The sequence below is a fragment of the Phoca vitulina genome, unplaced genomic scaffold, assembly GCF_004348235.1.
Source record: "Phoca vitulina isolate PV1807 unplaced genomic scaffold, GSC_HSeal_1.0 scaffold68, whole genome shotgun sequence".
Classification (NCBI taxonomy): domain Eukaryota; kingdom Metazoa; phylum Chordata; class Mammalia; order Carnivora; family Phocidae; genus Phoca; species Phoca vitulina.
The window spans coordinates 980,300-994,215 of NW_022589771.1; the positions used below are offsets into that span (position 1 = coordinate 980,300).

Sequence of the window (13,916 nt, forward strand, 5' to 3'; positions counted from 1 at the left end):
TTTAAAGATTTTATTTATTTATTTGAGAGAGAGAATGAGAGAGAGAGCACATGAGAGGGGGGAGGGTCAGAGGGAGGAGCAGACTCCCTGCAGAGCAGGGAGCCCGATGCGGGACTCGATCCCGGGACTCCAGGATCATGACCTGAGCCGAAGGCAGTCGCTTAACCAACTGAGCCACCCAGGCGCCCCGGAGTGGGTTATTCTAATGGTATTTGTAGTTTATTTGATCTGCTTACTCTTGATTTTTTTTTTTTTTTTTTTTTTTTTTTTGAGCTTCCTAAAGTGTGTCTACGCTTTTTTTGTTCCTCTTTTCAGTAAATTGTTTTGCTAAAATTTTCTGGGCTTTTGTCTGGGTCAGAACATCATCCCTGTTCTCTATCAAATTGATTATTGACTGTGTGTGCTTCTGAACTGCTTGTTACTTGTGGTTTTGTGCTTTATGTCATGGGAGTATGAGACAAATTTTGGATGTCTTTGTTTTATTTAAAGTTTGAACACAAGGTCATAAAAGAAAAGGTTCCTCCAAGACCTATTCTGAAACAGAAATGTTCTAGGTAAGATTTTTAACAATCAATTAGTAGTTTAATGATGTCTATTAGAATATAATTCTGTTAAATGCAGATTTCTAAATTATGCTATTTTTTTAAATTGGCTGTATACACATATCCAAATAAGTGGTGTTTAAATGAATTTTATGGATATTTAAAACTTAAAGAGAACTAGCCTATGGTTAAATACTAAAAGCTTGAGTAAGAAGCATTATTTGGTGGTTGAATTTTTAAGTAAAATTACGACATTTGATGTTGTTAAATGACATGTTTGATTAATAGCTTTGGCATTTAGATTAAATTTACATACCTAGCTCTCCGTTGTTTAAACTTTAATTTTATCTCTCTTCAGCAAACATTTTTGAACCAATGACTGTTTCTCACCCTGAAAAACTCAATATATTGTCAAAAATATTCACTTCTGTATATATTGTTTAGATCAAATAATTCCAGTCCTTTTTTTCTTCTTCTTCTTTTTGGTCCTGCTTCTTGTCCTCTATTCCAAGAAGTGATTTTTTTCATCATTTGTGACCAAGAAAAAACAAAAGAAAAGATGAACAGAATTATTTGTTGAAGAGAATTCATTGTAAACCATACCAACCAAATTCCAGTGTTGTGGGCCATTATTGGGATGTGAAAATAATATTTTACTGTAGGATCTTGCTTTGAAATGAGTGTACATATGTACTATCTTGCAGGGTAATTTATACCATTTTTATTTACCCTAAGCAGTAACTTATATACATGAAAACATTTGTGCAATGTGTGCATGCCACCCTTAATTAAAAGTTACTCAGTCATTGAGTTCTTGCTTTCATGAAGTAAGTACCCTAATTTTAATTGAACATGTGTCAACGGTTTTTGATATTAAAGAGAAGATGCAGGCCAAGTTCTGAATTAAAAAGGAAACTTCTAGCTTACTACTTGGAGAATGGTTTCTGTAATAGGCAGATAGTTAATTGAGTTTATAACAAAGGTAGATTATCACTAATTGTAAATGCTTATCAGCCTAGAGAAGCTAAGACTGAAAGAAGACAAAAAATTGAAGAGAAAGATCCAAAAAAAGGAAGCAAAAAAATTAGCACAAGAAAGAATGGAAGAGGACTTAAGGGAAAGTAATCCACCCAAAACTGAAGAACAGAAAGGTATGCTGAAGTCAAAGGCATGATGAGAGTAATATCTTCTTTCTTAAAAGCATAAACATAAATATCCATCTTATTGAAATCTAAATTTCAATTCATATTTTAGTACCATCATTTTCTTGTGTTGCTCTGAGATGGGGAGAGTTTGGCATAAAGAGCACTGCATTTGGAAGCAGTACCTACACAGGGATAGCAGTGCGCTAACTTGAGGCAAGATCTGTGTCAGTTTCCTCATCACCGAAGTGAAGGTGGAAATAATAGCTGACATGCATATTGTATGTTTGATAGTGTTCTATAAACTCCACTGTGCAGATTTAGGTTCTAAAACATTGAACATGAATTAGCTACTAATTATCTGAAATAATGCTGAGTTCAAATAAAGAGGCAGTTCATAAAAGATACTGTAGAGATTACCTAACCCAGCCTTCTGTTTTACGTTTCTCTTGTTATTATTCCCTCATCATCATGGGAATGTGATTATACTGTTCCTGTGAACATATTTACTTTCAGGTTTTTTTCTTAATTAAGGGTTTTTTTTTTTAATTGAGGAATAAAGGACATAACATTATATGAGTTTCAGGTGTACAACATGATGTATATATTGTATATTCATATATATTGCAAAATGATCACCACAGTAAATCCAGTTAACATCCATCCCAATACATAGTTACAGAATTTGGTTTCTCATGACAAGAACTTTCAAGATCCACTCTTCTAGCTACTTTCAAATATACAATACAGTATTATTATTATTATTATTTTTTAAAGATTTTATTTATTTATTTGACAGAGAGAGACATAGCGAGAGAGGGAACACAAGCAGGGGGAGTGGGAGAGGGAGAAGCAGGCATCCCGCCGAGCAGGGAGCCCAATGCGGGGCTCAGTCCCAGGACCCTGGGATCATGACCTGAGCTGAAGGCAGACGCCCAGTGACTGAGCCACCCAGGCGCCCCTTATTATTATTATTTTTTTTTTTAAGTAGACTCCACACCCAGCGTGGAGCTCAGTGCAGGGCTTGAACTCATGACCGTGAGATCAAGACCTGAGCTGTGATCAAGAATTGGACACTTAGCCAACCAACTGAACCACCCAGGCGCCCCACAATATAGTAGTATTAACTGTAGTCACCATGCTGTACATTACATCCCCGGGACTACTTTCAGTTTTCAGTTAAAGGAAGTTATTCTTTCTCATTTTCTACTATGATGGCTGTTCCCAAAATGAAATACTTCCTCTTGTTTTTATTTTTTATTTAGTATTCCATAATGTTTCACAAATCAATTAAAATGATCTTTCCTACTATAGAAGTCTCTGGTAAATGTTTGTATTTTAACTTTGGATGCTTCAAGATGCTAAATGGCCATCCATTAGGGAGATGCCTGGGTTGGGAAGATGAACTTCTGAGTGATTTTCCAGCTTGGAATTAACTCCATGGGATCCTGTGGTTTAGGATCCAACAATAAGATGAGTAACATAACAATAACTAGCACATATTAATTGAATTCATAACTAAATGATCCTTTCAACTCCAGAAAAAAAACCCTTCGCATTCTTAATGATTAAACATAGTTATTGAATATAAAGTATAGGTAGTGGGGCGCCTGGGTGGCTCAGTTGGTTAAGCAACTGCCTTTGGCTCAGGTCATGATCCTGGAGTCCCAGGATCAAGTTCCCGCATCGGGCTCCCTGCTCAGCAGGGAGTCTGCTTCTCCCTCTGACCCTCCCCCCTCTAATGCTGTCTCTCTTATTCTCTCCCTCTTAAATAAATAAATAAAATCTTTAAAAAAAAGTAATGTTTAGGGGTAGTGATAAGGCTGGGTTAGGATTGTTGAACTTTATTTTAGAGGAACTAAGTTTTTAGATGTTACATGAGTGGTATAGAGTGAAGGAGATAAGCTATTTTTGATATATTTGATTTAATGTGAACTTTCATATCTTTTGAAAGGTATTGTTAAGTATATTCCAAATTTAAAATTTCTTGAGTTTATTTAAAACATTAAGAATCCATCTGAACCATATTTTATATTATTATGTAATGTTCTATTATTTCTTTCTCAGTTTATATCTTTGCAAATTGGTCCGTTGCTCACTTTAGCTAACCACTTTTATTTGTCCTTAGAAACTGTAGACAATGTTCAGAGTTGCCAGTTCCTTGATGACAGAATTCTGCAGTGCATAAAGCAGTATGCTGACAAGATAAAATCTGGTATTCTGAACACTTCCAAGCTTCTCAAAGAATTGCTTTCTTGGAAGGTTTTAAGCACAGAAGACTACACAACCTGTTTTTCTAGCAGAAATTTTCTAAATGAAGCAGTGGACTATGTCATTCGTCACTTGATTCAAGAAAAGAATAGAGTAAAGACCAGGATATTTCTGCATGTTTTGAGCGAGCTTAAAGAAGTGGAGCCAAAATTAGCCGCCTGGATCCAGAAACTTAACAGCTTCGGTATGCTACTGAGCTCTAGAGCTGCGGCTTAGTAGGAAGGGTGGACATCGGCCTCTGATCCCTTTTTTGTTTTTCTGTCATCATTTATGATTTTTTAAAATGTAGGACTACAGATTTGTATGGTTAAAAGTACTATTTCCTCCCAACTCACAATTTAGGTTATTTTATAGATAGGTTACAGTACACTTTCAAAAGGTGTAAACACAAAGTTTAGTCAGAAAATCCAGTCCTGTATTTTGCTAAACTATTTGTAAATGTGTGAACGAAGTGAATCCTAGGCAGGTCATGGGTCAATAGCGCCCCCTGGAGGTGGCTGTCTGAGTGCCCTCGGGATTGTGCAGTTCTGTAGTCAGATTCCTTGGAAAATTTAGAGGAAGAGTGGATGGAACTAATTGCTTAGGATCACTGAAGGCAAATCTGTATCTAAGAATTATGAGAAAAATACACTGAGGTTGAATCATATGATTATAAAACTCTGCTACTGTTCCTGATTTTCCTAATTTGGTGGAGGAAGACCCTGCCCTCCCTGTAAGGAGGCTCTTTGCCCAAGGCCATGCAGGGACTGCAGAAAGCAGCTGCAGATAGAGTTGTGGTCTAATACTAGATTGAGATTTCTCTGGGTACGTACCAGGGCACTGTTTATCTTGGTGACTGTGGTGGTAACTGGCCTCAGATAGTGGATGATTCAGTTGGCAGCTGTTGGATACAAGGCCAGTGGGAGCTACAGCGGAGCAGTCCAAAGGGTGAGACTGCCACACCTCTGCAAGGCACCCCCACCTGTTGGAACTTTTAGGGACATGGAGCTCTTAGAATTCTAGAGTTTCAGAGAATATATTGATAAATTTCTGTCAGTAGAAACAAAGGAAGATGGCAGGAAGCTCAGCATAGTTGATAGCTAAGTGTTGCTGCTTTGAGCATAGGTCTGCACGGGTTTCTGGTCCCAGAAAATCACTCTTAAGTGATAAGGTTGTCATTTGCATCTACTAACAATCAAATAAGTAAATTATAATGTTATTTTTAACTTTAATCTGCTTTGGAAGATAGATTCAGGAGAAGGAAGCTTTCTGGTTATGCTTACGTGGGCAAGAGTGCCGGCCACTGTTCTTTCAGTGTACTGTAGCATTTGAGTGTTATAGCTCACTGATGGAAATGTTAATGTGTCCTTTTGATATAATTCACATTTATTCTGAAGATTAAAGGTATTTTAATAAGTATATAGATACTATTTAAAGTTGCAGTTTTTATTTTTAAAAAGTTCTAAAATGACTTCAAGCATGTTAATTAGTAAGATTATACTATATCCCTGATGTAAAGCTCATATTTATTTATTAGAGGCAAGTAATTTCCAATTCCTGGAATTTTACTTCCTTCTCAACAAAAAGTCTATACTGTAGGGTCACATCATATGCATATTTAACATGAGAGGTCAGTTTATTTGTGGGGTGTGGGGGAGAGTAAAGTTTTAATACTAGAATTGACCTCTTGCCTTCCCTTTAATGAGCACATTTTTCATGCAGCATGACCTCTGCAAGGTAACTGTTTCATCTGGAGGAAACAGCCATCCAGGGTAATTTTGACTCAGCAGTCTGCTTCATGTGCTGACTGAGAAACTATGGCTGACATAAGAGGCGATTGTGCTGTATTCGAGGTGGGTGGGAAGATGGATCAGAACTAGTCTTTGTCTTTGGTGGCTGTGTTAGTAAGGGTAGGGGCTCAGCATCCCTTCAGAACAGTGCTGTGAGGTTGCAGCCACTTCTTTTTCTGATTTGTTAGAAGGTGGAATAAAAGTGGGAATAGTGACCATCCTGATTTTTGGAGGAGGGAAAGGAGTCATTAATGGAGGTGTTGGGGGGTTTGTTTACCCCTTTCCTGTTGTAAAGGCTCTTGGGAAGCATTTGCATATTCTTGTTACTATGGAATATATGTAGAAAAGCACTAAAATCTTGCTGGTTTGTACTGATTAGAATGAAAATCTTTTTGAATTAGTAAAAGATTTGTTATATTTTTACAGGAATTTAATGCCTTGTTTTCATTGCCAAAGTCTAATAAAAATGACCATAGAAGCTTATAATATATGAGCTATTATGTAAGAAGCCTTTGGCCCACCTTATTCAACTAATAGATAAGAACTATTGTAATTAGCATATCATTAAGTGGTATTCCTAAAATGCAAAATAGCTCGAACAAGTTTGTAATCAGGTATGTGTTTTCACTGAAAATGTCGGCAAACTATAACCGAACTGCTTTCAGAGATGTAAGATTGAATGTGATTTTATGGTATATGATTTTCCCTTTTTCTGATTTGGGTTTTGTTTTTTTTATAGGTTTAGATGCCACAGGACCTTTTTTTTCTCGTTATGGAGCGTCTCTTAAGGAGCTTGATTTTAGCATCATGACTTTTCTCTGGAATGAGAAATATGGTCATAAACTAGCCTCTATAGAAGGAAAGCAACTTGATTACTTCTGTGAGCCAACATCACTGAAGGAAGCGCGGTGTTTAATATGGCTGCTAGAAGAGCACAGAGACAAGTTCCCCGCACTGCATAATGCTCTAGATGAGTTCTTTGACATAATGGGTGTGTGAGCTGAGTTTCAATTTATATTATATCTGGGCTGAGGGGGGAAAACAAATCTGTGAAGGACCTAGCTTATTTAATACTTGGCAAAATAGTGAGAATTATTATGGTACACCTGCTTATTTGGGCAAGTAAGTGATTAAGAAGAGTGGTTTTTTGTTTTGTTTTGATGTCATAAAATGTTTTTACTCTGTTGAGCTAAGTGTTGTAGGAGTGCTCAGATGGGTGTGTTACACTAATTACACACCATACTATTCTCATCTTAGATACATTGACAGTATCATGGCAAAGGTTGCATATTAAATGGACAGAATTTATCAGTAAATGGTTTAAATTGTAACCTTCAAGAAAACATCACCCTGCAGAGGAGGTGATGTTTGCAGAATCTAGAAATAGCACAGCTGTTGTAGCGGGAAAACTTAGATTGGGGTGGGAAAACTTAGATTGGGGAATCGGGAAAAGTAGGCTGTAGCCCAGCTTCTGCCCTAATTCAGTTCACTAGTTTTTACTACTGCTTTAAGGCCCCTGCCCGAGCTGGGTGTTAGCCAGGAACTCAGAAATGCTTGTGCTAGTCCCTGCCCTCAAGGACCTTACATTGTGGAAAAGGGAATAAGATGAATATACAAATAACTAATATGGACATAAGCTCAGTAAGAGAGGACCAGAAAGAGTGCTGGCGGTTCAAATGGAGGATCAAGCACTTGTGTTCTTCCTGGGGAAGATGAAGCCTTGGTGCAGGGCTAGAGTCCGAGCTGTGAACATGGATGTAGTCGGATTGGTGGACATCAGACTTAGAGACATGGGGTTGAGAGGAGTTGGGTCACCTGTTTGGGTAGCAGCATGGAGTCCCAGTTTAGCAGAATAGGGTGACTAGCAGTTAATTCCTTAGCTTCTCTTGGATCTTAGTTTCTTCATCATTGAAGTTATAGGATTTGGAGCCAATGGTCTGTGTGGTCCCATTTTACTTCAGAATTCTAATATTCTTAGATTCTAAACTGATTTTAACTTCTTATCTTTGGTACTTAGTGTGTGTCTTATGATACCCCTCCCCCCTTTTCCCTCAGCATTCCTCAGCACCTGCTTTACAGACTGTCAGGAGTTAGACTTTTAAATTTCATGCTTTTTTTTAAAGGGCACATTAAAAGGTCTGGCCTTGTACAAAAGTATCACACATTACAAAGTTCATATGTAAAAGGAACTAAGAAGCCTGCTTTTGTTGTGGTTCTTAGGAAAGAGCACTTTCAAATATAGATGGCTTTATTTTTCCAGGACACAGCTTCGTGACTGGAGGCAACATGCTACTTGATAGCCTGAATTTATTGCATCAGTTTGCTGCTGCTGGTAATACAATGCTATCCGGCAACTGAGCTTATAAAACCTGATGCTTGGATCACACAACAAAATAACTAAAAAGGACACCCTCTTAGTGTGCATTTTTTTGTACCCCAACTATGCAGTCCATCTGGCTGACTGTTCCTCTGCTTTTAGTCATAGAGTCTGAAGCCACCAGCCAAATGACCAGCCATCCCAACAGATTTTCCCCTCTAATAGCTCTGCTTCTCACTCTTATCCCAGATATTTTCAGTTTTATCTCTTTTCATTTAAAGGGATGATTATATTTCTTAAAACTTTTAAGAATCCACTGGTCTTGTAAATAAAAGTATTCAATAATGTCACCAATGCTATGATAATTTGGAGTTCCAGCCTCTCTCCTGAACTCTGCATACTCTTTTCCTGTATTTCTTTGTAGACAGCTAACAGGCCCCTTAAGAGCAGTGTGGCTGAACCCACTTATTATATCCCTAGAGATCTGTTTTTCCTAAATTATTCTTAGTAACATTGTTGTATATCTTGTATCTAAGCAGGAAACCCTGAAATTAGTCTCAGTTCTTCCTTTTTCCTATTACCCCGTGTTTAGTTTGTCACTGGTCCAGTAAGCTTTATCTTTGATCTGTCCTTTCCTGTCCATCTCCACTTCCCTACGTCAGAGCCTTAGTAATCTCTCCGTGATTAGACCATCCTGGTAGCCTCCAAACTGGTCTCTATGCCTCTAGACCTTCCCATCCAGATCTTCCTCTTACATAGCCACTAGTGACTCTTCTAGAATATCTGATTCTGTAATGATTTTGTTAAACACTTCATTTTGCCTACATATTAAATTCACATCATCTGTCTGGGTTTATCATCACTCTCCCCATCTGCCCTCTGTATATACATCTCATTTCTTGAAAGTGCCCAAACCTTCCTTGTGCTTTCATGCCTTGTGTCTTTGCTCAGACATTTCCTCCGACCATGTCTTACTCCTTTGATTGTTTATTTCAAGTCTCACTTTAATATTGCCTCCCCAACTCCAAGCCCTCCCTGACCTCTCCTTGGGCCTTTATCCTTGAAAACTTTATTATTCCATCAGTTTTGTTTCCATTGTCTTTGTTGAGGCACTTAGCACACTGGGTTACAAGTATTTACCTGTTAGTGTATTTTGCACAATACAAGTTTAGAACACAGCTTATCTGTGGCAGGGACTATTCTCTGCATTTCTGTATTCCTGGCACCTAGCATAGAATTTGACCCCCAGAAAACACTCAAATCATGCTGAATTGGATTCACATTTTGTGGTTCTTTGTGATTGGTTTCCATTTATTTGGCCTTTTTGCTCTTGGTTTCTTAAAATAATTTGTGTCAAAGTTAAATAAGGAGTAGAACATAGTGGATGATAGTAATATCTGGGGTGGTTCTCTTTAAGGCTTAATGTGTTGTTTGGCAGTGCAAAATTTTCATTTTCTCACAAATCATTGGTATTTTCCTACAGACAGCCGCTGTACTGTATTAAGGAAACAAGACAGTGGCGATGTGCCGGTAAGTTACTTGATCACTTTAATTGTAGTGTGCTAATCTGTGTTAGCCAAAGGAAGAGAGGAGTACCCAAGCCAGTGTTTATTTACATCACAGTGGCATTCTAGAACCAAATCTGGAGGATTTCTGGCTGATTTATGCTAATTTATTAGACAGTTAATACCAATCTTCCTCTTAGAATTAGAGTGACAGTCAGCAAACTTGGAGGCTTAAATTAGGCAATGTCCATAAAGTTTTGCAACTAATAAATGTTAATCTCAGAAATAGGGAAGGAGTTGTTGAGTCATCTTCTGGCATAAAAATGAAAAGTTATCTGTAATGATTAAAATTTTAATGTTTTGCTCTGTAAGGAAAATAAAAAGACTTTGTTTTGAATGGCTCCAAACTGAGTTTAAGTTAAAATAATCCCAGGGTTTTTCTTAGTAGGTTGTGGCAGTTTTCAGACAGAAAGTTGCTTATTTACTGATTTTTAGGATCAGGTCATCTGTACTTGAAATTTTATCTTAATCTGCTGTTAAGTACTGCCCAGCTAAGTATGGAAACACAGATAACACACCCATGGGAAGTTAAATGTCTTTTAAGTCCACTGTGACCCCAGAGTTTGGCCAGGTGTAGAGTGTCTAGTTTAGCTTAGTAAAAGGAATGTCATTAGAACGCTAGTAGCATATAACTGGAATTACCCTAAAGGACTGATTAATTGCTTGAAATAACATAAACCTTCTTACAAATGAGTTTAAAATGTTGGAGCAATTTTAGTTATAACATAGTCAAAATTGAGCTTTCTCTTATTTTCTGTTATAAATCATAACACTAGGGCTAACATACTAAATGTTATATTTGTTGAGCATTTTTGTTATTTTTGTTACATATATTCAACTTGTGGCTAAAACGAGTATGATATTTTTATTTTGAGCTTCGTAATTCTGTTATTTGAGTTTTCATTGTTTTTTCCCCTTCATTTTTCCAGTTTAATTCTGCTAAGATAAAAAATAAAGGCAAGAAAAAGAAGCCAAAAGATTCAAAGGTACATTTTCTGTATCAATTCTTGTATAAAGTAATTGAATATATAAATTAGAATTAACCAATTTGGGGGGATATTTTGAAGCATTTTGTAGAGGAAGATTTTTTTTTTTTTTAAGATTTAATCTAAAATTTGCTCCAATCCAGTGAGATAAATAGGGTCCTGTTTATCTTATGGTGGGTTCTCCTTGGCTGTCATATATGTGGGGGCTCAGGAGGGCAGGAGTTGAGACAGGGAACAAATATTAGAGGAGGATGAGAGCAGCTGTTTGTAAGTTCCACTAAAATTTGTCTTTTTACCTTTGACATTTAAAATTTTTTTGGAGCATTGAAAGCTACCTAAATGTTAATTTGGGCATATTTATGGTTGTTGAAACTTTTATTACTATGTGTTCCTATACACGAGAAAAATTTAGATAAGTCATATATTGGCAGTTTTGCATGCGTATTTATATAAGCGTTCATCAGTTTTAATGCTAATGTTTTCATGGAATTTTAAGGTGGAAAATCATTTTCATTTTTCTGTCTTTTAAATAGCCTATGTTAGTGGGGTCTGGAACAGCTTCAGTAACAGCAAATAATGAGACTGTCACTTCAGGTGAAGACCATAAGTAAGTACAATTAAAATTTTTTGCTTCATTTTAACTCAAGTGTATTAACTCAGCAAGTGGTGTTAATTTAACGTAAATTAAACTTGTGTTTTATTTCCCTAACTTCACTGTCTAAAGATGTGCATCTTTTATGACAAGCTGGTGTGATCCATCTTGGTTGAATTTATAGCATGGCTTGTCTGCATTAAGAATTCATACAAACTACATTAAAATCACTGGGCTAATGACGTTTATTAGATCAGTTTGGGAGCTTACTATGTGCAAGATACTGTGGGAAAATCCTAGAAAATAGTCCTTAAAATGTTCAGTGAAAAGAATGACCTATGGATAATCACTAGAATGTTTGCTATAGTAGGATTGAGGAAGACGTTTCGGAAGCTGTATATGATGTTGTGGTTTTTTTGTTTTTGTTTTTTTTAAGATTTTATTTATTCATTTGAGAGAGAGAGCACAAGCAGGGGGAGAGGCAGAGGGAGAGGGAGAAGCAGACTCTCTGCTGAGCAGGGAGCCTGACGCAGGGCTCGATCCCAGGACCCTGGGATCATGACCTGAGCCGAAGGCAGATGCTTAACCATCTGAGCCACCCAGGCGCCCCTGATGTTGCGGTTTAACCTTAGATGTGAGCAATTTTCAGTTGTGTCTGGTTATTGAAACTGAGTTTTCAGGAAACAAATAGACATAAGAAGAAATAAAAGTAGTGAGTAGCAGTGACCTTTTTATGTCATATTCCTTGATGGACTAGAAGCCTACAATTTTTTTTTCGCATTTCTTAAAGGAGTTTTCATAACAGCTGCTTTCCCACAGTCATTTTCATGGATTCTTTAAGTGGAGGAATTATTTTAAGTTAAAATAGTAATAGCCTATACTTAGATAACACTTATGGTACCAGGTGCTATTCCATTAGCTTTACATATATAAACTCATTGAATCCACTCTTCCATTCTAAGAGGTAAGTACTGTTATTATGTCCATTTTACAGATAAGGAGGCTACTCATGCACAGTATAGTTGAATGGTATAGTTGAGTGATGTGCCCAAGAACCTGAAGCTTGTAAATAGCAGAGCCAAGGAATATAACCCAGGAATCTGGTTTTAGAACTCACACTGAAACTACCACATCTTTTTACAAATGCTAGAATCTTATATTTTAGAAAAAAAAAATCTTTTTATAATAAAATCCTTCATTTTTCTCTTTAACAAGTTACAATTAATGTAACATTGATACTTTTAAAACCAGGAGTTTCAAAAAATTTGCTCTTGGGAGCAAGGGTAGGTACTTAATTAAAAGTGCTTACTCAGTGGTCAGGCGAAGGTGTATAATTGTGGAAGGGTAACTTTTCTACATTTAATTCTCTGGTAGTGTTTTTTTGCATTGTAAAGCTGAGTAATATGTTACTATCTTTACATTTATTTCAATTTAAATATTATCTGGGTCACCTCACAAGTTTATGATTCACAGAATTGTTTTTTTATCAGCAGACGCAATTCAAATTCTGCAGGCCCATTTGTGGTACCTGACCACCTTCGGCAAGATGTAGAAGAATTTGAAGCTATCTACGAGCAGCACAGTAGTGAATATGTTGTCCGTAATAAGAAGCTGTGGGACATTAACCCAAAACAAAAGTGTTCAACTCTGTATGAGTAAGTAGTTAAAATGCCTACAAGTATTTTATACTGATGCTGCCAGTTAAAGATCGCAAGTTGTTTGTGTCGATTGTGCTTATTAAAGGAATCATTCATTGGCTCACAAACCTGGGGAAGAAAAGTATTTTTACAGCTTTTGTCAGGTATTACACAGAGTTAACTGAGTGTTTTTAACTATTAAATTTAGAATCCTAATGATTTATGATTATTATTGGTTTTGTCAGTTTGAGCTGCTTAATACAGATATTTTCTATTTCTAAAACTGACCTGGTATATGCTGATAGGACCTATAAAGTTTCCAGCCATAATCTTTTTTTTTAAAGATATATTTATTTGAGAGAGAGAGAAAGAGACATACACACACATGTGCATGGGTAGGGGGAGGGGCTGAGGGAGAGAATCTTCAAGCTGAGCCTGGAACCGGACGCCGGGTTCAATCTCATGACCCGTGAGATCATGACCTGAGCCGAAACCAAGAGTTGGACACCTAACTGACTGAGCCATCCAGGCGCCCCCCGCCCAGCCATAATCTTTATCATGAATTCCAAGGCATACAGTACTCTTCCTTTATCCTTAGTTTTGCTTTCCCAGATTTCACTTACCTGCCGTCAATCGTGGTCTAGAAGCCGATGGTCCTCCTTCTGACATATTGTCAAAAGATCATTAGTAGCCTAACATTACCTCACAGTGCCTACGTCACTCACCTCACTTTGTCTCATCGTGTAGGCATTTTATCATCTCCCATCATCACAAGAAGGGCAAGTGCAGTGCAATAAGATATTTTGAGAGAGAGACCACATTCACATAACTTTCATTACAGTATATTGTAACTGTTCTATTTTATTATTAGTTACTGCTATTACTTTCTTATTGCACCTAATTTATAACTTAAACTTTATCATAGGTATGTATGCGTAGGAACAAAACAGTATATATAGAGTTCCGTACTATCGTGGTTTCAGGCATCCCTGGCAGTCTTGGAACGTATCTCTCATGGATAAGGGTGGAGTTACACATTTGACAAAGAGTAGTTATTGATTATTTGATGATTATTTGACTTACTGTTCCTTTGTT

At 37.0% G+C, this 13,916-nt stretch overlaps 1 protein-coding gene across 11 annotated transcripts in view; it reads left to right on the forward strand.

The window, feature by feature from the left end:
- Positions 1–13,916, forward strand: part of TTC3 (tetratricopeptide repeat domain 3) — a 118,357-nt gene that overhangs the window by 66,623 nt on the left and 37,818 nt on the right. For 10 of the 11 annotated variants that reach the window (XM_032392649.1, XM_032392653.1, XM_032392658.1 and 7 more), the window contains 8 exons: positions 490–554; positions 1,557–1,693; positions 3,813–4,139; positions 6,464–6,715; positions 9,525–9,571; positions 10,536–10,592; positions 11,126–11,199; positions 12,675–12,839. In XM_032392649.1, the coding sequence (XP_032248540.1) occupies positions 490–554; positions 1,557–1,693; positions 3,813–4,139; positions 6,464–6,715; positions 9,525–9,571; positions 10,536–10,592; positions 11,126–11,199; positions 12,675–12,839 (1,124 nt within the window). The remainder of the gene's footprint in view (positions 1–489; positions 555–1,556; positions 1,694–3,812; positions 4,140–6,463; positions 6,716–9,524; positions 9,572–10,535; positions 10,593–11,125; positions 11,200–12,674; positions 12,840–13,916) is intronic. The other variant, XM_032392651.1, reaches the window with a different exon arrangement.